This window comes from Uloborus diversus, chromosome 3, assembly GCF_026930045.1.
Source record: "Uloborus diversus isolate 005 chromosome 3, Udiv.v.3.1, whole genome shotgun sequence".
Taxonomy (NCBI): Eukaryota; Metazoa; Arthropoda; class Arachnida; order Araneae; family Uloboridae; genus Uloborus; species Uloborus diversus.
This window is the reverse complement of record NC_072733.1, coordinates 146221735-146248103: the sequence shown is the minus strand read 5'-3', so window position 1 is coordinate 146248103 and position 26369 is coordinate 146221735. Positions and strand designations below refer to the sequence as shown.

General features: G+C 33.1%; 1 protein-coding gene across 1 annotated transcript in view; it reads right to left on the bottom strand.

The window, feature by feature from the left end:
- Positions 1 to 1245: 1245 nt before the first annotated feature.
- The window catches only part of LOC129218698 (succinate-semialdehyde dehydrogenase, mitochondrial-like), a 37283-nt gene continuing 12159 nt past the window's right edge, over positions 1246 to 26369 (bottom strand). Inside the window, exons 5-12 of the mRNA XM_054853019.1 lie at positions 24964 to 25047; positions 20800 to 20970; positions 20421 to 20681; positions 17311 to 17454; positions 10595 to 10753; positions 7262 to 7431; positions 3764 to 3822; positions 1246 to 1717 (exon numbers count right to left, since the gene is read on the bottom strand). Coding sequence (XP_054708994.1) covers positions 1509 to 1717; positions 3764 to 3822; positions 7262 to 7431; positions 10595 to 10753; positions 17311 to 17454; positions 20421 to 20681; positions 20800 to 20970; positions 24964 to 25047 — 1257 coding nt within the window. The 3' untranslated portion in view covers positions 1246 to 1508. The remainder of the gene's footprint in view (positions 1718 to 3763; positions 3823 to 7261; positions 7432 to 10594; positions 10754 to 17310; positions 17455 to 20420; positions 20682 to 20799; positions 20971 to 24963; positions 25048 to 26369) is intronic.

The following is a 26369-nucleotide window of genomic DNA, read 5'->3' as shown; positions in this document are numbered from 1 at the left end:
TATACGTTCTGAATATAAAACTAGATTTTTTGCTGACGTGTAAAAAGGAAAAACATAAAATTTCTCAAGCATAGATCCATATAAGTCCTGAACATAAATCTATATTTTTTCCGATGTCGATCTATGTAAAAGGTTGCTCTTTTTGAAAATAGAAGCCTTATTACAAACAGAAACATTCGGAGACAAAATGAAGCACAAAATCTCTAGGTTGTATTTAAATACAATTGCCACCAACATTAGAGCATTTTATGTACAATGAAATCAATTTTAACTACCCAGCTAAAAATTGCTCCCGAATGAAAAAATGAATGTACAGCAGCAAAGCAGTTTCTTTCTTTCTTTCTTTCTTTTTTTTTTTTTTTTTTGTACAGACTCTCATACCTCCAGTTCACGAAAATCAGAGTTGATAATTGGGAAAAAATACATATTGTTTTCATAACAAGTAAGTAAATCTCATACGATTATTCTGCATTGCATAAATGACATGTACAGTCCGATCTCGATAACTCGAATATTCCTTTATCTTGAAGTTTTCGTTGGGTTTGAAACTCTTGTGGAAACTTCCCATAACTCAAACTACCAATAACTCAAACGTTTTAGCCTGTCCCTTGGGACTTCGTGTTATTGAGAGTCGATTGTATTTTGAACCTTGGTATGTTCCATATTTCAAAAAAATTGATGTCATTTATTATTTGGCCATCGGCTCGATTAGTCTGGATTTTTGATAGTCGAATATGTGTGGCTCCACTACAAAATGTAGATAGAACACAATGCAGATAATCTCACTTCATTTGATTTTGGATGATGATATTCAGAATTATTATAGCAAAAATTAAGAGTTTGAACTTCACGCTTCAAATGAGAATTATTTTGGAAATTCTTACGATTTTATTCTTGAACCTTCAAACATAGAGTAATAATAATAACAATAATGAACAAGAACTATTTTAATCTAATTATAAGATAAATCTTTTAAGCTCGTGTCATTTTAAGTTGAGAAGAAAAACTTTAAACTGTAGAAATAAGTACACCAAATGAGTTGAGATGAGAAAATTTTTTAAAAATAAAACAAAATCTATAAAAATTCATTTTTATAATACAAATTATTGAGCACATGAAAAATTTAGAATAGTGCAGAGAAGAGAAATATCGTATTTCATCTCAACATGAATTAAATGAAACCGACATTAAAATAAATTTAAAAAAAAAGAAACATTACATGTGATAGAATATTAAGAGAAACACTCAACACATAAAGTTATTTTATTCCTCTTTCTATATACATATATGTACTGAAATGTACAAATACTAAAATATTCAAAAACTATTTACACTTCGTCATAAAAATTATGATAAAACAAGAACTTTTTTTCTAATGTTGGAAGCCCAAAGCTGAATGAGCAAAATGTCTGAAAGATCAAAACATTAAAAAATAATACCCCAATTATATTAAATATCTAACACCGAACTTTTATTTCAAATGTCATAGACATCACCTGATAGAGTTTTCAATTTAATCCTCCAAGACAAATGTATTTCATCTCAACATATTCATCAATTCCATAACGCGATCCTTCTCGCCCAATACCGGATTCTTTTATGCCACCAAATGCTGCTTCAGACGTGGATATGATTCCTTCATTCACTCCAACCATGCCAACTTCAATGGCTTTTGCAACTCTGACTATCTGAGCAACTTCTTCGGAATAGAAATAGCCTGAAAAGGGAGACAATAGGGTATATTATATAAAAAACCATTAAATTAGCAAATGCATAAATAACAATGCCCCAAGCATTGAATAATGCACTCAGAAGAAAATATAATAATACAGTTAAACTTGGTTACAGAGAAAATGCTGTTAGAGTATCAATAAATTTCAGTCCTTTCAGCGGCCCATAAAGAGTAATGATGATCATCCATAACCTCACTTGACTATAGCATCATAAATATTCTGTGCCCTTGGATGATGCTAAAACAGAGTTTCACTGTAGTTTATCAATTCAGTTTGGAGAGCAAACACATCTTTTCAACTTTGTAGCAGGAAAAGTTGCAGTTTCAATCGGCAATTTTGTAGAAGAGAAAACTAGAATGTTAACTAACTTTCATTTTGGGAGCACAGACATATTCGAATCTTCAATTGGATAGCTTGAAAATAATCCGGAATTGTCAGAGATGAAAGAGGACTGAATGATCATGCTGATTTCGTGTATTCTCAATATCTAAGAAATACAATGTCATAGTAACTCACAATGAAATACATCCAGAACTCATGTTGCACCTTATTTAAGGTCATGGAATGCATGGATAACAGAAAAAAAGCTATCAGCTTTTGCAAGAGTAATTTTTCTTTAAATATAATAAATAAAAAGGTAGTATGCAAAATGCTCTTTATGTAGGAAAGAAGGAAAAGAGTTCAAAGAGTTTTAATTGCATACAGAAATTTCATTATTGCTGTGTGTTTTTTTTTTTGGGGGGGGGGGTTAAAAACATTGCTAGCTTTTTTGAAGAAGCTTAGCAGTACATACATTCTTTTTATGATATGGTAGAACATTAAAAAATATGTTAAAAGTGTGAAAAGGGAGAGAAGCCTTAGTAGAAATTATGGTTGCAATTCGAAAATTTTCTTTTTTTTTTCTTTCGAACCATTAATTTCTGTTACTTGTTAGTATCAATTTTAAAATATTTTTTCAGCTTATGAAGTTAAACTCATTTTTCTCATTACCTTACATTAAATTTTAAAGTCTTTTTTATATTTATTTCTTAGTGTTCACTGAATACTTGATCAAGACCAATGAAAATAAATGCACTTCAATGACAATGTTCTTTAGCATTGTTCCCATTACAATGTCGATTTTCTTTTTGTTAAATATTAGTTTTAATCACAATGTTTCTTTCGCTCCATTTATTATTTTGACATTAACAACATTTTTTTTTAAATTGAATGAATAATAAACATGCAGCAAAAATTAATATTTTACTTGTATTTAAAACACTTATTAGGACATTTTTCCTCCCAGGATAAAATCTCGTTTTTAGTTGACTTTGATCCTGTATTCTAATTTTAGTTCTTTTCAAAAATATTTCATTACAATAAATAAATTTAAAAACAGCATAGCATTGTGGGGGGGGCAAAAGACTTCTAAATATGTAATGTGAGCTTGTTTAGATCCACTGATTCAAATGAAAGTTATAAAAGCTCCAGAAAAAAAAGGGGTTCGACTATCCCGTCTCCCCTAATAATGTCCCTTATTTAATGTACACTACTACTAATGTAAACTTTACAATTTAATACTATGTTTTGAAAACTATGTAAAATAATTTGATTATTTTCTATTCATTTTTTCAGCGTCTATTATTGAAGTCATAACAGGATACTTTTATTAGCTTAGCTCAAAACTTACAAAAATATATGTTTTTTAGTATATCATGCTTTGCTTTTTTTTTCTAATTGTAAAACACCATTGCTCATAATTGCTGACATAAATGTAATCTGTTCATGTTCATATTACAACTTTTTTTTATCTTGTGCAAATTTATTTCTTCATTAAAAAAATGTATTGCTTCATTAAACACACGATAAAGAAAATACATATTTAACTGGAAATTTAAGACTCTAAAGTGTGTTATGTTGAGCACAATTTGAAAGCAAGATAGCTCAGTTTTTTTAGTGGGGGGGGGGGGATTGCCTCATTGAACTTGGAGAGGGGAACCCCCTGATCTGAATACATATGAATAGCTGCATGCAATCTCAACCTATTGTACCTGCTAGTCCAGATTTACTAGAATTTGCTATTTCAATAGCTTCCTCTTCTGTTGAAAACCTGAAATATATAAAAGATTTGAATGAAGTTTTAAATGCTTATAAAAACATTTTCAGAATATTTATAAAGTTAATGTTGCTACTATGTTTATTAAACCATTGGCTCACAACAACAAATTAGGATTTTCAAATAATGCCAACATGCATGCGTGAAATCTTTTTTAAAAAGATACTGAGACTGGAAAAAGTTTGTTAAATTAGAAAACAAAACCTCCTAAAACATTTTAAATCATTTAAAAGTATACTTCTTCTAACTACTTTTTCAGGAGATAAATTTGCAAATGAATTGTTTAACCTTTCATTGCTAAGATATTTGTTACTGAAAGTTGTCAATAATATTTCTTGTGCTTGACTTTTCTCATTCCAGAGCGACGGTAGCAAAAGACACAATGCAACCATTTGCTGTCAATGATGTGTTGTGAATGTGTCCAGTAGCATTATGATATTCAACTGAGAGAAAAAATTAAATAGTGAAATATAAAATATGTATGGAAAATAAGTGAACCAGAAAATTCATCATTTTGAAAACATATCCTGCTTCATGACGGGGAAGATAGTAGCATAAAAGGAAAACGCTGATACTCTACATGAGTGAATAACGCATAAAAATTGTTTTTAAAATAGCTGAAGCATATTTTTGATATTTTCAGATAGAATATAAAAGACAAATGATGATAAGAAATTAATTAATATCTTTAAGCAGCAATGTAAAAGTAAGATAAATGGCATTAAAATGCAGATTTTCAAAAATATTTGCATTTATGTATTTTGGGGTTTCAAGGAACCCTTTTGTTCAATGTAACAATTTTGTGAACTTATGAATGTAGTCATCCAATAAAAGCTTTAATCTTTAAGTGTCAACAGTAGGGAAAAAAGTATATGAGTTTCTGCTAATCAAATTTCGTATAGCTATAGGGAATTGAAGGAGTATTTAAAATATAATTCAATTAAAGGGAAAACTAAACCATTACCTTATAACTTTCAAATTAGATCTATATTTACTATTTTTCAGAAACCTGGAAAATATCAGAAAAAATGAAAATACTCTTGGTGCGGATCTGATGGATGTAAGGGATATAAAGAGCCATCTTTGGAGGAATACAAATTGATGGGGCAGAATCTGTAGTTTAGAACTTTATCCTGCCTTTAAGGAACCTGAAGTGGTCATTTACAATGTTTTAAAGACTTAAATGGGTTGGCGAAGTTACTAGATTGAACATGTATATTTTCTCATTCAGAAACAGAAGAATTGCCTTCACAATGATTTTCTTATAGTTGAAATTATATGATTAGTTTTATCTCAGTTTTAGACACATTGAAAAGGTAAACTTCTGAAGTAGATATCTATATTTTTATAAATAGAAGTTTATTTGTATTTGGGTGTGTAGGTTTGTATGTTCCTTATGCAAATTCAGTTAACGTCAGATCTTTGCCAAATTCGGCAGAGAGGTCCATTCTTCTAGGTTCAGAAATTTACAAAGGTTTTTTTTTGCCCCCATAGAGGGCAAAACAACGCTTAGAGAGGGGGGGGAGTTCCCCAGAAAATCTATGAAATGTGAGGCTTATGCCTATTAATAACAAGGAATGAATTTTTAGAATTTAAAAAAATCTAAAGAGGTGTAAATTGAAATTTTGTATCATAAAACTGTTCTTTTCTACATGTTGAAAGCAAATTTTACACTTTTTTCCTTTCATTTAAATCTTATTGTTGAACATGCATCACTTGACGCAACTTTTATATTCGAGATACATTGTGCAGCACCGGACAACTAGTCATGAAGAAAACATCAATACACATTCAACTTTGAGTACATGAACATTTTTGTTCAAATGTTTTCCTCGAATATATGCTCCTGTATACAGCATAATGGCTCCAGAACAGTGTTTCTTAAATTGTGTTCCACGGAACCCCAGGGTTCCACGAAGCTTTCTCAGGATTTCCATGAGAGTTGAAAGTTTTCATTCCACATCTTTCAAATTTGTCACTTAAAAAATCGATAAAAACACTTTCCCAAAATTAAAAATGAATTTACTTTTACTTTCATATACTAATTTGAGCTTTATTACCCATCAGGGTTAGCCACTACAGGTATAATTTTATTTGTCGTCTGAAATTTTGCCTTTAAGATTCAACTTTGAAATGTTTCCAAGATCAGTTATAAAGCACCTTTCTCACTTTTAAACACTTCAATTTCAAAAAATCCGGAAGAAGCTACTAATTCCCTAATATCACCAAAGATAGTTTAAAAGTGATTTCAATGTTAAAAAACTATGAAAGGACAGCCCAAATTCCTTTTTCTGCATCATTATCAAATATTGCCTAAAATTACGATTTTTGACGTAAATTTCAAATATTCTACTATTAATACTATCCACTCTCTCAGTATTTATGGCATCAGTTTAAAGTACAATTTTAACATTTAATGAGTGAGGATCAATTTAAGTCAACATAACATACAGTGACATCAATGTCTCTGATTTATAAATAACTTTAAAAAATATTGTAAAATAAGAGACATTTTAGTTTTTAAGTTTTAAAAACTTTTCTTTGTAAATTTTAGTGAATTATTAACACTATTGTAGGTAAAACACATCAGTATTTCTTTTCCTAACTAAGAAAATATTTTAATCATATAACTCATGCATAAATTCTGAGGTTATTTATCCCTTTTAAAAATACTCAGAATCACAAATAGGCATAGGCGGCTCGTTAGAGGGGGAAAGAGGGGCAATTGCCCTCACTTTGCCCCTCCAATTTTCTAAGTTAAAAACTAAAGTTTGAATGAAAAATAATAGTGATGATCAATTCACGTGTTTAAAAAAAGAACCAACTTCTTGTTATGCTTTTTTTATGTATCATTCCGTAAAAATTAAAATGGAACATTGATTTTGTAGGAGGGAATCTTCTGTAGGCATGCGGTCCTGCTTTTTGAATCTGTTTCTTAAATTTTTCGAAGAAGGTCAATTCATTAATAACTGAATTGCCCAATATTTGAAGAAAAAAAATTAGCTTTAAGGGTGTGTCGCCCACCAAGCCTGCCTCCCCCCCTCTTGCACATTTTTTGACCCCCCATTTTTTTGGGGCACCAGCCGCCTATGCAAATAGGAGTGTTTTGGTGTTTTATAATAATAATAACTAGCAGTTAGCAATAATTACTATGATCTATAATGAAGTCTATTTAATTATCAATTTAACGGCAAATAGTTAATGTGATAGTCTCTTTGAGATAAGAACCTGGGCTCCCTATCAAACAGAACCTTGGCTACGTCACTGCAAACTATTGACAAAAAACTAAGGGTTCCATGAAAAAAGGGAGCATTTAAAAGGGTTCCACTGATTAAAGAAATTAAGAAACGCTGCTCTAGAACAGATTACACTTTAGAGGTACTAACTAAATAAAAAATTAAAAAAAAGTTTTAAATGCTCTTATTTTGCTTACTTCATAATAGCTGCTACTGGTCCAAATGTTTCCTCACAAAATGGAAGCATGTCTTTAGTTACTTGAGTCAAAAGTGTGGGTTCAAAGTAGGTACCTCCACGAGAATGACGTTTTCCCCCAATAACTAGATTTGCACCATTCTCAATGGCATTTTTAACATGTCCTTCTACCTTTTGACAAAATAGTTACATTATATAGTCTTCATGAAAATACTTCTAGAAATATTGACACATAGTAATTTAAAACTACAATAAAAATTTCAAAATAACAGTACATAAAGCATTCAATACAAAAAGCATGAAATTACAATATTTTAAACTTTACAAATGATGTTTGCTCAGCATTTATTCTGTATTTTTTTAAAAGAAATCTCAACAATTTTCCAACAGATGAGCAGCTTTAAGTAGGGAAAAACATTCCTTTTTGTTTTAACAACAAAATTCCATCAGGTTAGGACCTACAGGTTGATTCTCAGATTTGTCAGTATTTATATCCTTCGGGTGCATGGAAAAGACTATTTCTGTAATCAGATTTTAACATAAAAATTTAAAGAGCAGCTGAGGATAAAGTTGTTGACAGAAAAAATTCAAAACTATTTGTTTTTATGAAAACTATTTAACAAAAAAAAAAAAAAAATAAATAAACAAATAAAATAAAAAAGAAAAAATGAAAGAAAGAAAGAAAAAAGAAGAAAATGCGGGATTTTATAAATATATAATGAATATATCCTCACCTTACAGCAACAGTATCTTAGTTATATCAGAGTATCTAACTATTATTCTCAGGCTTAGATGTCTTACTGTTGCTCTGAGATGATAATGTAATGAAGATTAATAGCTTACTTGGCACTTACCTACCAATCTGATAATTATTTTATACATTTAAAATTTTTTTACATTATGTCGATTTTTTTCTTACTTTTCTTATGAGAACATTTTATTTCTGCACTTATATGAATAGACTGTATGCCAAAAACATGAATGAAATTGCACAGGCGGTCATCAAGACTCTGGACTATATTTAATATAACTTTCATAGACACAACAAGAAGAAGAAGAAAGAAAAGAAATAGACTTTTACAAATATCACATATAATAACTAATCACATTACCGTATTTTATGGAAGAAACGCCGCACTCGCAATAATGAGCGCAATTTACGAAAAACATATCGTAAACGCTGCACTCGCAATAATGAGCGCAATGTACGAAAAACGTATTGTAAACGCTGCACACGTCGCAATCACCGCGCTAACAATGATGAGTACACAGTATGTCACTGATACTTTAGACTGCTTAAAAGGTAGCAAAAATAAAAAACAATTAAAAATTCATTTATAATCATTAAAAACATTTACAGCACTTATGGGAAAGGTAAACTTAATGTATGACAATAGAAAAAACAACAATAGAAAAACATAAAAAGTAAACAAATCGACGAGAGAAGTCAGTTGCCAGATACAAAAAAAATTTAAGTTCGTGCGTTGTAGTTTTTTTAAGTGGTTAGCTCCACTACAGCACGCTTTTTAAAGCGGGTCGCATCCTCTTAATTAGAAACTACTTTAGTTAAATCCCTCGAAATCGCTTGATTCAACATCAGAATGGAAGAGTGAGAGAAGTTCATCTTCCAATTCTGCATCATTTTCACGCGATTCTTCGTCGTCCGAAATAGTTTCGACAATCTCTGGCACATTTTCACAAAAGATTTCTGCTTGTGCGAAAGCTCCTTTTATAGTGTTAGGCGACACTTCTTTCCAAGCAAGCGATACCCATTTCGCCACTTCTTCATACGACGCTCACTTAAGGTTGCCTGCTTTTGTGTATGAAGCATTTGCGGCCATCCAAGTTCCCCACTGCTTCTGTACGTGGCATTTAAAGCTGCGATTGACGGTTAAATCCAGGGGTTGTAGCAGCTTCGTTAATCCACCTGGAATAACAGCAAGAGAAGCAGATGCCTGTTTTGTGTGCTCTTTAACTGAATCCAACAAATGAGCGGGCATCGAATCAAAAATAAGGGGGCCCCTGGGTTCGAAAAAACATCCCTTTCGTTTCCGCCACACTTCCGTTATCCAGTGCAACATTAGGCTTTCACACATCCAGCCATTTTCGTTGCACTGGATAACCACATCCTTTGGGAAATTTTCCTTCGGAATCGTTTTCCACTTGAAAATTATTAGCGGTTTTAGCTTCTCCCCATCTGCTGAGCAGGCGAGGACACACGTAAATGAGGACTTTTCATGTCCTGTAGTCGCAATTGCGATGGATTTTTCCCCTGTTTTGCTGACTGTCCGGCTGGGAGGACAATCAAAAGTCAGGGGAACCTCGTCCATGTTAATCACTTGTGAAGCTGTCAGCTTTTTATCCGCAATCGTACGATGTACGAAAGCCAGAAATGACATTTTTTTTGCCTCCCAGTCATCAGGCAAACTCTGTCCAACAGTCGTTTTTTGCCGCACTGATAACTTTTTTCGGTGCATAAACCGATAGCACCAGTTTCAGTTGCCATTGAAATTATGTATCTCCATATCAGCGGCTATCCTTCTCGCTTGAATGCGAATATGCCCTGTGGAGAGAGGGGATCCCTTTTCCCTTTGTTCCAAAATCCACTTTTCGAGCTGATCTTCCAAAACAGGCCACCGGGCGATTCCGCCTCTTCTAGCCCGTTTAGTTTTCGGCATCTCTTTGAGCTCCATCTTTTCTGATCGCCAACGACGGATGCATCGCTCATCAACTGCAAATTCGCGTCCTGCAGCACGATTTCCAACACTCTCCGCCTTTTCAATGACCTTAAGCTTAAAGGCTGCAGTATAGCTCATGTGACGCTTAGGAGCCATGAGAGAAATTCAAAAATATCGAGTGAACGAAAGATAAGAAGCACTAGTAGAAAATAGGCTCGCAGCTTTCCAATACTGAATCAATGAGAAAGGAATGCCGTTTCACCTTTCCCCCACTGGTTTGACCAGGGAGCAGAGGTGGAAGAGTTTATTTTTAACACCCCCGGAAAAAAAGGGGTTGGGTAGCCATGCAAGGCAACGTAGTTTTCAGATCGGAACTGGCGCCGTCTTTTGGCAACAATGTGAAATATACTGAAATTTGAATATCTGATTTTTTTTTTTTTTTGAAAGCAAATAAAAAATTTTAAAACAACATAAACGCCGCACTGGTATAAACGCCACATTCCACTTTTTTTTGGTTTCAAACACGTAAACGCCGCGGCGTTTCTTCCATAAAATACGGTAATAACTACATGTATGATGGAAAACAATTACTACCATCTGTAATTCTTGATAAATCATTAACTAAAAAATGCTACATTGGAAAATGTTAAAAATACCTTTTCTACAGCATGTTGATTGATTAGAGGGCCAAGAGTCACACCAGTATCAAAACCATTGCCAACAATAAGTTGATTTTTCATTGCTTTGGACAGTTCAGATACAAAAGAGTCATGAATTTTATCTTGTACTAAAATTCTATTTGTGCATACACAAGTCTATTTCAAAAATAAAATTTGCAGTAAATTAAAAAATAATAAGAAAAAAAATAAAATACATTTAAGAAGCAATAATTAGCTAAATGACCAATATTTGAGATAAAAATCTTGACATGGCAAGTACTTGGCCCCCATTTGATATTTCTACTTTTTCAGAACATTTAACATGGCAGAATATTAATTTGAACCTTTTGGTTGGAATGTTGATTAAATATTTGGCAAATACATGAAGAAGTAATAACGAAAAGAAAATGGAGAAAGCTGTTGATTGCACAAATTTTAACTAATAGAACAGTTACTGTAAAGGAAGACATTAGTAAAATGAGAATATAATAATTGGAACCTCAAGCACTTCTTTTAAACACTGCATTTAATTCTTAATTTTGACCAAACCACCTTCAAATAATTTTTTAACTCTTTCACAATGTATTGTAAATATACAACGCTCTAATTATGTATCAAAACAAGGAGCAACTATAACATTAAACTAAAAGTTTTTTTTCCATAGCAAACTCAGTTTTTTCAAAGCTCACTACATTACTACTGCTTCTAAACTTGCACTTCACAGTTAAATTCTAGAAAGTAACTGTGCTATTCATAAGTTTATGCATGCTGTTTTTTAGTTTTTTTTCTACTGCTTTTAGTTCTGAAACGCTGTACTGACTTGGGCAGGTACATATCAGCAGAAATGAGCAGTATCTGCAGAAATGAGTTTTCAAGACAGTTGAATAGTTGATAGTTTTGGATTCAATACTAGCAATAGGAAATGTTGGAATTAGATCTTTTCTTTGAGCTCTATTTTATGGCGAAAACCAAATATGCAAGCTTTTACAGTAAAAATAAAGTACAATCTGTAACAAAAATGCAAAATAAATAAATAAAAAAAATTTGCAGTTACTGCCATTACCTGTCCATGGCAGTATAGTTAACATATATGCATGAATAATACAATTTATTAGATATATTTTTTTATCTTAAATTTACATTATTGTCAAATGACTGCACTTAAAACAGTTTTATAAAACATGTAAATTTACTGTTATATGTAGTTAGTTGGTTACAAAATATACTTAGTGAATGATAATATGCATGGGGTTTCAACATGATATGTCAATAATTTCTCAGGTATTAGTCAGAAAAATATTATGCATTATTATAAGCATAAATTATGCAAAAATACTATTAATGTTTTTGCATTTTTTGCAAGAATTATATTACACGTTCAAGGATACATGAACATAACACTAATAGTTTATTTTAAAATACTTAGAAAACTCTTTCTCAAATACTTACAGTTAGAATGAATTTGATGCTTGGCTGTCGAACATTCAGCATTTTGATAAAGGGAATGGTTAGATATTCAGAATTTGGCCAAACAACATATGAGGCAGTGAGAAGCAAAGGGATGTAAGTGGCAAAATTAAAAATTTGGAAATAACCAGTTCACATGGTAAGTGAACCTCTCCTCTGTTCTTGGGGCAAGAGATGGTACTAGTAGCCCTGGTAGTTGTTGCTATACACAGTGGCGGATACAGCCGGCGGGCAACCGGGCATTTGCCCGGTGGACCGGTCATGCTTTGGGCCGATCAACTAACAGCAAAATGTAAATTTTGCGCGCATGTGTTTAGAATAATGCAAATTCGCAAAACACAGCCTCAGCTTCTCTTTACGCATGGGCTAAAGCTTGCGGGTGGAGGGAGGCAGGGCCGTCACCAAGAGGGGGGAGGGGGAATTTCTAAAATGGGGCTGTCCAGGGCCTGATTACGACATAGGCTGCCTAGGAATGGGGCCCCATGTTCCTATGGGGCTCCACATTTTTCAAAGAATTATGCATAGCTTTGCAACGATATGAAAAATACATGTAGTTAAAAAATAAAAATATGACTTATTACTTGGAAAAAAACTTGTTTAAATAGGAATTTTTAATCATTCTGCCAATAACGAATTTCCTTGGCCACGATTATGACGGAGCCCAAAGGGGATTCATAAATGCACATAAGTGATTTATACATAGTTGTGTGATTAGACAAAAAGGCCTCCAAAAGTGCATTCGTGCTTTAAAAATGTAAATCAAACACTGCATAGTCTTCAGGGGGCCTCCAAATTAATGTGGGCCTAAAGTCTTACTTTTAGTTAGTCGGGCCCTGGGGCTGCCAATATATTTTTAGTGGTATAATAAAAAATAAATGAATAAATTAAAAAAAAAAAAAAAAAAAAAAACAGGGAAATCTCAGTGGTCGTAAAAAGTTATAATACTTTTGGTTTCATTGACGCTTTTATTTATAAATGACAATTCACAATTTCTCTAAAATGCAACTTACAACAAGGGTCGACGTGAGGTCATGTCAGCTTAATTGGAGAATAGGGGCCCGGCTCGGAATTGAACTCGTGCAGAGGGTAAAATATCCTAATGGCGAAAGGTGTAGAAGGGGGCCTGTGAAAAAAATTGACCTCTGTCATTTTGTTCCCTTTTTGTTCTCTGCGACCCTGTTTATAACAATTGGAATAAAAGTGACAAAATATTTTTTTTCGTAAAATTATTTTTAAAAATGCAATTTTTTAAATATCATTGAGGAGCATGAAAGACTCTACATTATTAAGGATATCAAATCAAAGGCCAGAGGTCGCCGAAATGTGAGTTTTAAACATTTTTTGACGAAACATAAAGTATTCTGTACGCTAATACAAACTCACGGTTTCGGGCCCCTCAGCTTAAAAAGAAAATAAGTTGATAAAAATCAATGTTGAAAGGATTCCGGTGGTCCCCAGAACCTCCCCCTCCTAATATCATCGAAGATCGCGTAAAATTTAAATTTTTGGGCTTCAATTTTGAATAACTTCCTATGAGAACAGCCGAATCCACTCCCGCCATAACATGTAATTCCAGTTTCGAAAATTTACTGGAGGAAAGCACTCGAACCTCTCCTATTTTTTAACATTCCCAAAGATGGTCTAAAACTGTGTTTTTAAATTAACAGTATCAAAACTTTTCTGGGAAAGTGCCCCATCCCCTCCTCTCTCTCGGGTCTCGGCATCATCAATGTAGAATGTTTTAAATCTCATTTTTAGTGCTTCAATATCGAAAATTTTCCGTGGTGAGCCTCCTGAAAACTCCTTTTCCTAACATCACTGAAGGTCAACAAAAATTTTGTTTTTGGAACTTAACTTCGAGTAACTGCCGGTGCCCTAGTCTTTACCAAAAAAGTCTTTTAAGACTTCTCAATTTGAAAATTTTATGGTGGATGGCCTCGGAATCTGTCTCGTCTTAAAATCACCAAAGATATTCTAAAACAGCGGTTTCAGAGCTAATATTTTTTAAAAAATTTCAGAGAGCCCCTGGAACCGCTCTTCATAGCATATACTCGAAGATAATTTGAAATTGTTTTTGGATTCCCACTTTCGAAAAATTGCAGCAGAAGAAACCCTGAACCTACACTCCCCTGACATCACCAAATATTGCCTAAAATTAAGTTTTTAAGATTACAATTTCGAAAATTTTCTGGGGGAGAGACCCCTGGACCCCCCTATTTCAGACTCAATGTTAATCCTTCCATTAAGTTTATATTTCTAATACTTTAATGACTCCCAGAAGCCCGAAAGCAAAGTCCACTTTCTCTTTTTGTATTGATGCATGAGTTTGAAAAAAAAATTAAGGGGCTGCCAAACTCATGCCCGACCCCTCCCACCAGGTTTTTGACCTCGTATCGAGTCTGGGGGTTGTCAGGTTATGGCAGTATAAAAAAGGGAATGTTTATGAGAGGGCCCAGTAACATGTGTTAGTGTCGAGGGACCCATCACATTCTAAGACGGCCATAGTCTTTCACACATGAACATCTCGCTAGATCAGTTTTATAAAACAGGGCAATTAAGTTACTTGTTATGACTGCAGAAAAGGACATACTATACAAGCAGTGTTATTATTACGGAAATATTCAATCAAGTTTTGGGCATTATAAAAATACCTAAATGGATAATTATAATCACAAATTTCCCCCAAAATAAGGTTTAGCTAATACTGTATCAATTTGTTCATCATTAAAGCGCGGAAGCATGGGCGGATTTATGGGGGGGGGGGACGAGAGGGGGCAATGCCCCCCAATCTTGGCAGGACTCGATACATGGCAACAACACATCTTCCAAAATCATAAAAGAAAAAATCATGATTTTTTTTCTTTTTTTGAATAGTTCAGAAGTGAAGATGTACAGAGAATAGCGACTGTTCTTCCCTGATGGGGGGGGGGGGGGGCACCGTGCACTGTATTGCAAGAGAGTAAAGCTGTCACCGAGTTGCTGAAATGTGTTGAAAACGACTACTTTGAATTGAAAACCATTAGGGCAAGTACCTGAGTAAAAATATCGACTGAACAAGCTATATGTAATCAGCTGAAAGTGCTTAAAATAATCAACTATTATTTCAACAAATTAGAAACTGAAACAAAGATTTACCTATAAATTACACTAGCTATAGCTTAGAGCACCCGTTTTGTTGAAGGCCCCCATCTCCCAAAAATGTCATCATTTGTTTCTTAAAAGAAAGAAAAGTACGTGAAAAAATAAATTTCTTTTTAAAGTACTTGAAAACCTTGAACGATTGGAAAAGTGTGTCTACAAACCATAAACTTAATTTATAACATATGGGAGAAGGTAGGGAGAGAAATGTCGATATGTGTAAAATTTAGCTCCTTGCCACATCCTGCATCAAAAATGTAAAAATCATGGTTCTCACGTTTCTGTAACACATTACTTGAGATAAATTTTTGTGACTCACATGTTTCATATATTGCTGTTTCCCAAATGCAGTAATTTTGGAAATTCTTTTGTATTGCTTTGCGTCTACTGCATATTGTTAATCTGCTCAGCGCAGGGGGAGTAAAAAACTGCCTCTATTTTTTTTTTTTTTTTTGGTTTCTTGCACTGCTTTTAATTGAAAAAAAAATTGTGATGAGAAATCTATTTTTTTTTTTAAACTTAAAATAGAAAACTGTACACTCTAATACTAAATTTCAGGGACTGGAAAGGGCAAATAAAGTGCCTTTAATAATTTATTTGTTCTCGAGTCCTTGAAACGGATTATAGATGAGTCTTTGAAATTCCTAAGCAAAGTGTGGTTCAATTTTATTTCTTATCAAGTGTATAAATTATGATATGAACTGTCCAAATGGGTAGCATATTGCTCCCTTGTCACCTATATGTATACATCATTTCTTTTAAAGCATTTTTTACTATTGATCATTTTGTATTTAATTCATTGTTGTATTTGTGGGTGGTTTGGAGGCAAGATCAAAAATTAATTGAATTGAACCGACAATCAATGTAAGCAAATAACAATGCATAATCTTCTCTTCTTCCTCGCTTTTTCTCTCTGAGGACTGCTGTTATTGATTTGTCAACCCGAAAACAATTTTTATTGTGTATCATCGTAATTTGCAAAAGAAGATTTTCCTATTAGTTTCCGATATTTTTGTAGTTCCAATTACCCCTTATAAGGCTTCAAAAAGCAGAATTTTATATCTGTTGTACGAAAATTCCTCCGTGGGAGTAACCCCCGGACCCCTTAAAATTGGGGATATTCTATCCCATTTTAGACCTTATGTTTAAAGCATAGTGGTTAGTAGGATGCTTTAAAAAATGGCCTTTTTTTTGTCACCGACAGAAAAGTTGTCCGGACTACTAAAGAGACCCAAAGCCTGAAATGGCTTAGGGACACGTAGAGTCTAAATCCAGCCAGTTGTAATCAATACAACTAAAAAGAAAAAAAAAATCTTGCCTACCAGGAACTTGGTTCGAAATCCGCCTAGGCGCAGAAGTGTTTCTATTTGTTGAATTTCGTTTAAATTAAACGTATTTAGTTGTTAAGAATACTTTCCTCATATTTAAGTGTTATCCCAATCGTTAGGTAAAATTTAATATCTATAAGAGCTATGGGGCCGCCACCTCCTAATGCCAGGGCCGATTTTTTCAACCAAGCCGCCACTGGCTATACAGCATGATTTAGAAAAAAAATTCTATGAAAGCCTACCTAGGGTGTTATCTTTTAACCCGTTTTACTCAAAACTTGAAAATGTCCACTTAGATCCCTTTGCTTCTCACTGCCTCATATTATGTTACATCCCTACACAACATGCATCCTAAACTTATCTAGGCAATTTACCCAATGAATAATTTCATTTAAATTCAGTCAATATTTTTTTGCACTCCGAAGAAAAAACATAACACTATGAACACTTGATTATAATTAATTTCAAATAAAACCCCTGAAAGAGGACATAACTTCTACTGGTAATGTTTAAATACTGTAAGAATTATGTACATTGAACACAGAACGATACAGAACTCTGATCCAAATAGTTGTAAAAATCAAAATTTTATGCATTAAAAATAAAAATTTAAAAAAGAAAATCATCATTTAATCTAAATGAAAAATTATTCAACCAAATGACCTACCTAAGCGTACAAGTAAAATTTAGAAAAGTACACATATGATAACAGAACAAAATTAAATAGACTTAGCAAGAAGCATCTGTAGTTAGTAATCATTTACGAACATAATACTATACCTGGCCTGAGTTTCTAAACTTTGAAGCCATTAGACCAGAAACTGCTTGTTTAACATTTGCAGAGTTAAAAACAATAAAAGGTGCATTACCACCAAGTTCCAAGGACACTTTTTTCACTGTTGAAGCTGAATTCATAAGAAGCATCTAAATTTTTAAAAGAAAGGACAGTAAAGGCTTTGGCAAAAGGAATCAGTTAAGCTTGCAGTTACACATTAAAGGAAAAAAAACCACAAAAATTATCAATTAGGCTATTGTTCTCTTAGTCAGAGCATAAAAATGTGTTATTGCAAAACAACAGCCTTATTCAAAGCATTTTACAGCACTTAAATACTAAACTAAATTTATACTTTTCAGAAACTGTGATGTACATATACTTACATCTTGCAGGATCAGATACTTTCAAACCTTAACTTTTTTAGAATTGAAAATCAATAAGTTATAGAAGCAATTTATCTGCATTGTTTTTTATTTTTATCAGCCCATAATTATGTGTTACATCATACTGCAGACTTGGGTTCGCGAATATTATAATAGTTTCGAAAATATCGAAAATATCCGATATTTTGATACATATCCAATATTTTCAATGGACACAAAATTAAGTCATTAAATAGTAACTGCTCCCTCATATCACTGCTGTTTTTTTCTTATGTTATTACTATAGTGCATCAGTTTTAAAATTAATGTTTCCTTCATTATTTGTAATCATAAATATGTATTTTATATAAAAATTTATATACTTTGAATGACATAAGTACAAATTATATTTACAATCATTTATAAAATGTCATCATTTAATCTATTAGAAGTAAAATGTAGCATAACTGACACATATCTATTAATTTTAATTGAATTACTTAAGCATTAGATGCTTTACTCATTTTTCTTTGGTCAACTACTTTTACAAATTTTATGTATTTCAGAAATAAAAAATATGCATAAGTCAGTACGCATCCATAATTTTTTTTTTCTTTTCTGACCAATTAAAATTGCTACATTACTAATAATTTTATGAACAGAAAATAAAGAAGGAAGATTATATTATTTACATTATATTAGTGATACATTAATATGTTACATGAATGTATTACTTTGGATCATTTAATTTTTAAAAATATATTAGTATGATTAATACATTTAATTTTTATATCGCAAATATCGTACTTCAAAAAAATAAATATCGAAAATACCAAAAAGTCATGATATTTTCAAAATAAATATCGGATATATATCGGCGAACCCTGGGTTTTAAGTACTAGCACTATTTACAGTAGAAATCTGATAGAGATAATTGAAAATCTAATGTGATCAGTCGTCACTATGGGGGGGGGGGGGCGTCCACCCTGGGAGTCACCTGTCTGGGGGGGGGACATCCTAAGTGGAATTGCAAAATTTGAAAAATATGAAGCTAAAATGCATTTTTAAGACTGCAAATTGAAAAGATTTCCAGGGGATAAACCCATGACTCCCCCCCCCCCATCTGTTTTTGCACATTAGCCGACTTAAAGTTTTGTTATAATACAAATGTGGTTGTTTCTGAATTGCATGAATTTCATACTTACATTTTTTTTCTTTTGTGTCTGTGTGGGGAGGGGATGTCACAAATTACCAAACCCAATGTCACCCATGCTAGGTTCGCCACTGTATATATACACTGCTCGACATTGAAAATGCAACACCAAGGAGTGGTCAGAAAGTGATGAAATTTGGAAAAAAGACAGAGACAGCAAGGAATAATAAATGATCTTAATTTCAAAATCATAGGCAGAATACAGAGCGAGAATGGCATCGGCTCAGTAGGATGTAAGACCACCGCGGACAGCGTTACACGAAGAAACACGTCTAGGCATAGAGTCAATAAAAGTGCGGATGGTGTCCAAAGGGATGGCTCTCCATTCCCTTACAACCATTTGCCACAGTTAGTCTTCTGAACGAGGCAGGGACAGAGTCTGCAAACGGCGTCCAATCACATCCCATACATGTTCGATTGGTGACAGGTCAGGAGAAGATGATGGCCAGGGAAGCATCTGTGTGCCTTGAAGAGCATGTTGCATGATAGCACTGTGTGGTTGGCGTTATCCTGCTGAAAAATTGCATTAGGTAGCCCTTGAAGGTAAGGGATTGCCACTGGCCGCAGCACATTATGCAAGTATTGTTGGGCGGTCATAGTGCCCTGAATACTAACTAGAGGTGATATGGAATTGTATGTAATTGCGCCCCAAATCATTATGCCATGTTGCCATGCGGTGCGATGTTCCACAGTTATCGCCGGATTAGATCTGTCTCCACGTCGACGTCACACACGTATGCGGCAACTATCACTGGATAAACAGAAGTGGGATTCATCTGAGAACACGACATTTCGGAATTCTGTCATTCACGTCCCTTTAGTCCGGCACCATACTAAACGTTGCTGTCTATGTTGTGGGGTAAATAGCAGTCTTCTTAGCGGACGCCGTGATTGCAGACCACATACAACCAAACGACGGGAATTGGTTCTTGTTGACACAGGAACATTCAGGGTATCTTGCACCTGCTGCAGAATTGAGGAACAAGTGACTTGTGGGTCTGCTACAGCTAGTTGGTGGATGCGTCAATCCACGTGTTCTGACGTCACTCTGGCTGCCCCTGCACCCCTCAATCTTGCCACATTTTGTTGTTCCAACCATCTTCGGCACAGTGGATGGACCGTGCTTACATGCATGTGGGTATCAGCTGCGATTTGACGTATGAACCAACCTCCCCTTCTTAGTCCGATCACCATACCCCTCGTAAAATCGTCTATCTGCTGGAAGTGCCTTTGTTGACGTCGGCCTGGCATTCTCTTGTGTTACACGTATCCTCCAAGACAAAAACAAAATTTCTTCGATAATTCTCCAGTCAGAAATAACAACACGAAAACTGCCCATTCTGCAAGTTCCTTCCCTTATATCTTACTTCACATGTGTCTGAAAGCTGCGCATTTCACATCATTTACATAACTCAGTGATGTATGTTTACTCTAAAATTTGCATAAATTTCTGAACACTCCTTCTTGGTGTTGCATTTTCAATGTTGAGCAGTGTATATATATATATATATGCACACACACATACAGCTTGTATACATACTTTGCCAACTTCTGTAGAACCAGTAAAAGATATAGTTGCCACTTTGTGACTCTCACACAATTTTTTTCCTATTGAAGGTGTATTTTTTCTAGAAGATGTCACAACATTAATAACCCCAGGGGGGACTCCTGCTTTATCTGCAATATCGGCAAATGCAAGTGCACTAAGAGGAGTATCTTCTGCAGGTTTGATTATGCAAGTACATCCAGCAGCCAATGCAGCTCCAACCTTTCTTGTTATCATAGCATTAGGAAAGTTCCACTACAATATGAAAAGAGCTACTAAATTTCAAGAAATTTTCAAACCATTTTTCTTTTATATAAATAACTTTTTGTTGCAATATCTATATTAAGTATATTAGAAAAACCATATTTCTTACCGGCGTTATTATTCCTGCTACACCAACAGGTTGTCGTATGAAAAACATCTGTTTATTTTTAAATGGAGATGGAACAATGTCACCATAAATACGTCGTACTTCTTCTGAAAACCATTCCAAAAAGGAAGCTCCATAATTTATTTCTGAAACTGATTCTTGCAGTGGTTTGCCCTAGAAAAGGAAACAGCTTTAAATATACTTTGTTACATGATAGATATTTTGTTAAATGATAAACAAACCCTGCAGCACTACAGTCCGTGAGGGCCAAGGTCTACTTTGCCCAACTCAGTTTTCCTGACCAAGGGCTCTGGGATGCAAGGCAGATGTTTGGTTAGGTGGTCAGCTTAACGACGAAACCCCAGCGTTTGGTACTTATTTTATCTACGAACTGAAGGGATGAACGGCTGAGTCAACCATGTCCAACCCGGGAATTAAATGATAAATAAGAACACATAAATAAAGCAAAGATTAGTTATGAATAGATGTATGTTCCTTTTTCAAATCCAGTTTACCTCAGGTTTTTGCCAAATTAAGCACAAAAGTACTTTTTTACCCTAAAGGGGAACAAATTTTGAACCCCCTTGACTGGGGGGAAAGGGGGTTGAAATTTAGAACAGTTTTAACTGATACATTTCTTAATTTAAAACCAAAAGATGGCAATAAATTGTTCTTAATGTGTGAAGGAATCACTGTATGCTTCAAATTTAGTACCAATGGAGAGTCATTTAATAAACAACCTAAGATGAAGTTTGCTCTTAGTGCTAGAGCTTGAAGTGTCTAAATTTACTATAATAGGAGTTATAAACATTTAAAAATTAACGGAACTTACATTTTTAAACTAGATTTTTTTCCCACCAGCTTGGCAAGTTATAATAAACCTGAAAAATATAACCAGTGTCAAAAATAAATTGAATTGAAATATTTCCCCAATAAAAAGTCATCTGCCCTGCTCTCCATCTTAATTTAAATTAAAACTGAGTTTTTAGAAAATAATAAAAATATAATGAAACTATCAAGCACTATTAGTAGGTTTATTCAAAAAAAAAATAATAATAATAATAATATTAAATAAATAATTATTATTCTTGACAACTTTTAAAATTGTTGCCAAATTCTTAGATGCCTTTAGAATAGGCACTAATGTTTTTTAAAAAGTTTTTTACTTGTTTTTTAAAAGTTAAAAGATACTTATTATTTCAAAATACCTACAGGGATGCTAACTTGGAAAAAAGTCTTCACTATCCTGCAGAAAAATTTTAGTTTTTTAATCTTATCAGTAGTTGAGCTGATAAAATGATTTTTTGCATTAAAATTAATAAAGGATTAAATTTTTAAACTGGAAATGAAGCATTTGGTTGCAAAAGTAGGTGTCTAAAAAAACATTTTGGAAAAATTCGCACATCTGTCACAACAAAAAGATATCAGTAACAAAAACTTTTCCTATTTGGTTTTAAAAATTAAGGGGACCATTTTAACAACCTTCTGACTCTGAAATTGTTACCCTACCTAATGCAATTAAAAAAACTCAAAGAAACACATTTACAGAAAAATTGGAATTGGAGGTACCTATTTTTGCAGCTACACGCTTCCAATAATGAATTACACTACAATGTCAGAGTATAAAGCCGTCTCATTGAAATCAAAGATACATAAGTTAAAATATAATTCATTTAAATGAAATCAACTCGTAATGCTATTGAACATTTAATAACATTTAAAGATTGAGGAATAATTTTTCCTAATTTTGGTTATAGAATTTCCTCTTACATGTTTACTTGATTGGGTATATTTAATCCACATCCCCCCATTTAAAATATAAGCAATGTTTTAAACCAATCACTTTAAATGTGTTTTAAAAAAGAAATTAATAGCATTTTAAAAGTTACTTAGAAAATTGTGATCAATTAACATTATAAAATTATTATAAATCCCCTTCACAAAGCCATTTTTACATATGTGAATAACAAACATTCACATACATTTAAAGTTTTCTCTTTCTTCCCCCATTTTGATGTGTAGAAGGTGTTGAAAAAGTTTAAAATTAATGAGGAGCAGATTATACACTGCCATGGATTAACTGTGCTTTTTCTTTTCTCAATGAAATTGCATTGAACCAGCCTCAATTTACAACATGATTCACCAACAGAGACAGTTTTGCTTCCTGGAGGGTTGTTTATTTTTCATTGCTTGAATTTCTCTCTTACGCAATTCAAGCTGCATAAAAAAAATAAATAAATAAATAAATAAAAAACATTCAGTTAAGGAGGAAGCCTCCATTTGCACAAGCTCAGATTGTTTGCTCCTTTACTTTGATCTTTTGTCTTCTAGTAATGAATTTACTACAATCAGGATTTCATGAGGAAATCATTTTTTTTTTTTTTTTTTTTTGATAAATTTTGATTATACCTTAAAAATTATTACCTTTTCACATTTACAATTTAGTTGCTAAAATTGTATATCAAATCAAAAGATTTTTTTTTTTAACATTGTATTACCCGCAGATTAGCTGAAGATTTTTTTTAATTCAGGGCAATTTTAAGGCATGCAGATTACATGCCGTAACAGATAATATGCAGGAAAATACAGTAATTGATTTATGATTGATATATTTTTTACACAAATCAACTAATTTGAAAGAATAAAAACACAGTTCCTTATCTGGGGTGCAGAAAAGATAAATTAAGGGGGGTTAAATATGTTGTTCTTGACACTCTTGGTTTCAGGCCATGACACCAATTCTGATATGATAATATATTAATATGAGTGGGTTTAAATCGGTTTCGAAATTTCAACAAAAAAGCTAAAATTTTAAAAAAAGCTTTAGCAAAATGCTAAAATGTTGACGGCTAATGAAGATAGTCACATATCTTCCTAAATGGCTCAATGTGTTATATCTCTAAATGGTACAAGTCCATTTTCTCTAATATTGGATTTATTAGAGGGAATTTATTAGGTGTACCAGTATGAAATGCAGAATTTTTTGTCCTTAAAAAAATTAAGTTTGAAAAAAAATTAAAAGTGTACATTAATGAAAGAATGCTCCATGATTTCTTTTGCATTTCCCCATCTTTCATGCAATTTGTGAACACCAAACATGCAAAAATCTTTCTCTTTGACTCAGATTCACTTAACAACCCTTTTTTTCATACCCTCATAAATATCAAAACACTGCTCAGCAAGTGTGTGATCCATCGATGCAACAAGAAGTAATCAGCAGGAGCCAAGTCTGGTGAGTATACTACATGGGGGGGGGACTTCCCAGCTGAGTGCTTAGAATGTGTCACAAACCGATTGTCCACTATGTGATGGAGCAATGAGCATGAAGAAAAATGACTTTTGTGTTGCCTATTTTGGTATTCTGGACCTTTTCTCAATTTGGAAACTGCTTCTAGACTAATACTCAATTGCTTGGTGAGTTATTTTGTGTTTAGGAATATTTGGTTTCAAGCAAAAACCCTTGTTACAAACAACAAGTTTTAAGTAGTTTATAGTAGTTTTAGTAATTTTACATCTTTGTATTATTTTGGTGGTTTATAATATTTCTTTTCCTAAGTCACCATTTTCGAGGCTCCTTAACTATAGTTAACATGTATCTTGTGATAGAGCCTTTCCATCATAAGCTTCTGGTAGTAACTGATATTATTCATCAGCAGTTTTTTTGAAATGAAAAAAAAATCATGCGGCAGGGAAATGTTATTAGTTCATTGTATATTTTGACGTATTGAACACAACACTATGCACACAATTTTCCACTTTTGAACTTGTGCATGTCTGACACTTGCTAATGACGCAACAAAATGGCAGTGTTAAATCTTAGCACAAACTGCATTGGTGAGGCAGCTGTTGTCTGAAACCCGCATTTCATACTTGTATGCCTGTTACATATGAAACAAGTACATGAAAGAAGCTCATCATGCAGAAAAAAATTACAAATGTTGTACACTACTTTCTTTGCTCTAACCTTACTTCTGCACTGCCACTTTGAGATAGGCAGGCAGCCATGAACAAGATGTAAAATACTAGAGAAAATTGGATTATTAAGTATTACACTAAATTGTGCATAAAATACATACTATGCAAATGCTTGTTAATTAAATTTCAATATTTATTTTCAATTTCGCACATGAAAAATAAAGTAAAAATAAAAATGTTTTACAATCTTACCACTTCAGCCGTAATTATATGAGCTAAATCGCCCACATTCTCCATATGCAAATTAAACATTTTTCTCAAAATGTATGACCTCTCCTGTAAGAGAAAGTTTGACATTATTAAGGGTATTTAATTTCAGTAGAGTCTCACTAATTCATACTCCGTTCCTCCAAAATTTCTTTAAATTCAAGTTAATTACTTTCTTTTACAAAAAAGGAAGTATTGTATTCACAAAAAAAAAAGTCACTCAAAAACCGGCCTTAATTACCATTTTTTTTGCCCACCAATGAATATTGAATTTTTTTTCAACCTGACCACACGTGGATATATGCCTAAAAACGTATAGACAAACGAAGTATTTATTTTGACGATCCCTGATTTAATTACAGCGAGTTTTCTTGTGGCATCCATGTGTACGTATGCATGTGTGTATGTATCTCGCATAACTCAGAAACGGTATGTCCTAGGAAGTTGAAATTTGGTACGTAGACTCCTAGTGGGGCCTAGTTGTACACCTTCCCTTCTGGTTGCATTCAGATGCTCCTAAGGGGGTCCTTTGCACCTTTTTGGGGTAAAATCCTTGCTAATTTCAATGCAAACTCAAGTGCTGTTATAATTTGGCAAACACTTGGCAATATATCGCCAAGCTTTTGGTCAACAAGTTTTATCTCCAACTTGGCGACAAATTTAGCGTTTTTTTTTTTTTTTTAATCTGGTTTCAATTTGGCCATATTTAGAGAGTTAATCTTTGGATCACATTAAAACTGCCAATATTGGGAAAATTTATCTGCATAAAACGTTTCCTTTACTTCGATTTGCAACAAACTTGGGGTGAAAACATTTAAAGTGTTTCTTTGCTTACTCCAAGGCACTATTATTATTAAATTGGAGTCAACGGACGTTTATTTTTTTAAATTATAATAAAATACTTACCAGAAAAGATTTAAATGAGCTGAAAAAAATATTTTTTCAGCGGGAATAGTTTTGTTTGTATTTAAAAAACTAATTCAATAATCAAGGATTACATTTGTAGATACATTTGTAGAAGGGATCACTTCTTGAGTTCATTGTACAATAAGGTCACTTCATGCAGAATCACATCCATTATAGTAAAGAAAACAGGAAACACATCTTTCTATTGGGTTTCAATCAAAGAGTTCAAGAGATAGTAGTGCAGAGTAAAAACAATTTACTTTTTTTCTTAGCACACATCCTTTTCCTTTTTACTTTTATTAGAATTTCAGGTAATCCAAAATTTTTGCAATCCAAACAGCTATCAGTCCCACTAGTTTGGACTAACATGATACTACTATATGGGTCATTCGTCCAAAAGTGTAACTTTTCTGTCACTCGCTTTTTACAGTAAAAACTTTAAGGAACAATTCATTTAACAATGCTTTTTAATTTCATCAAAAATA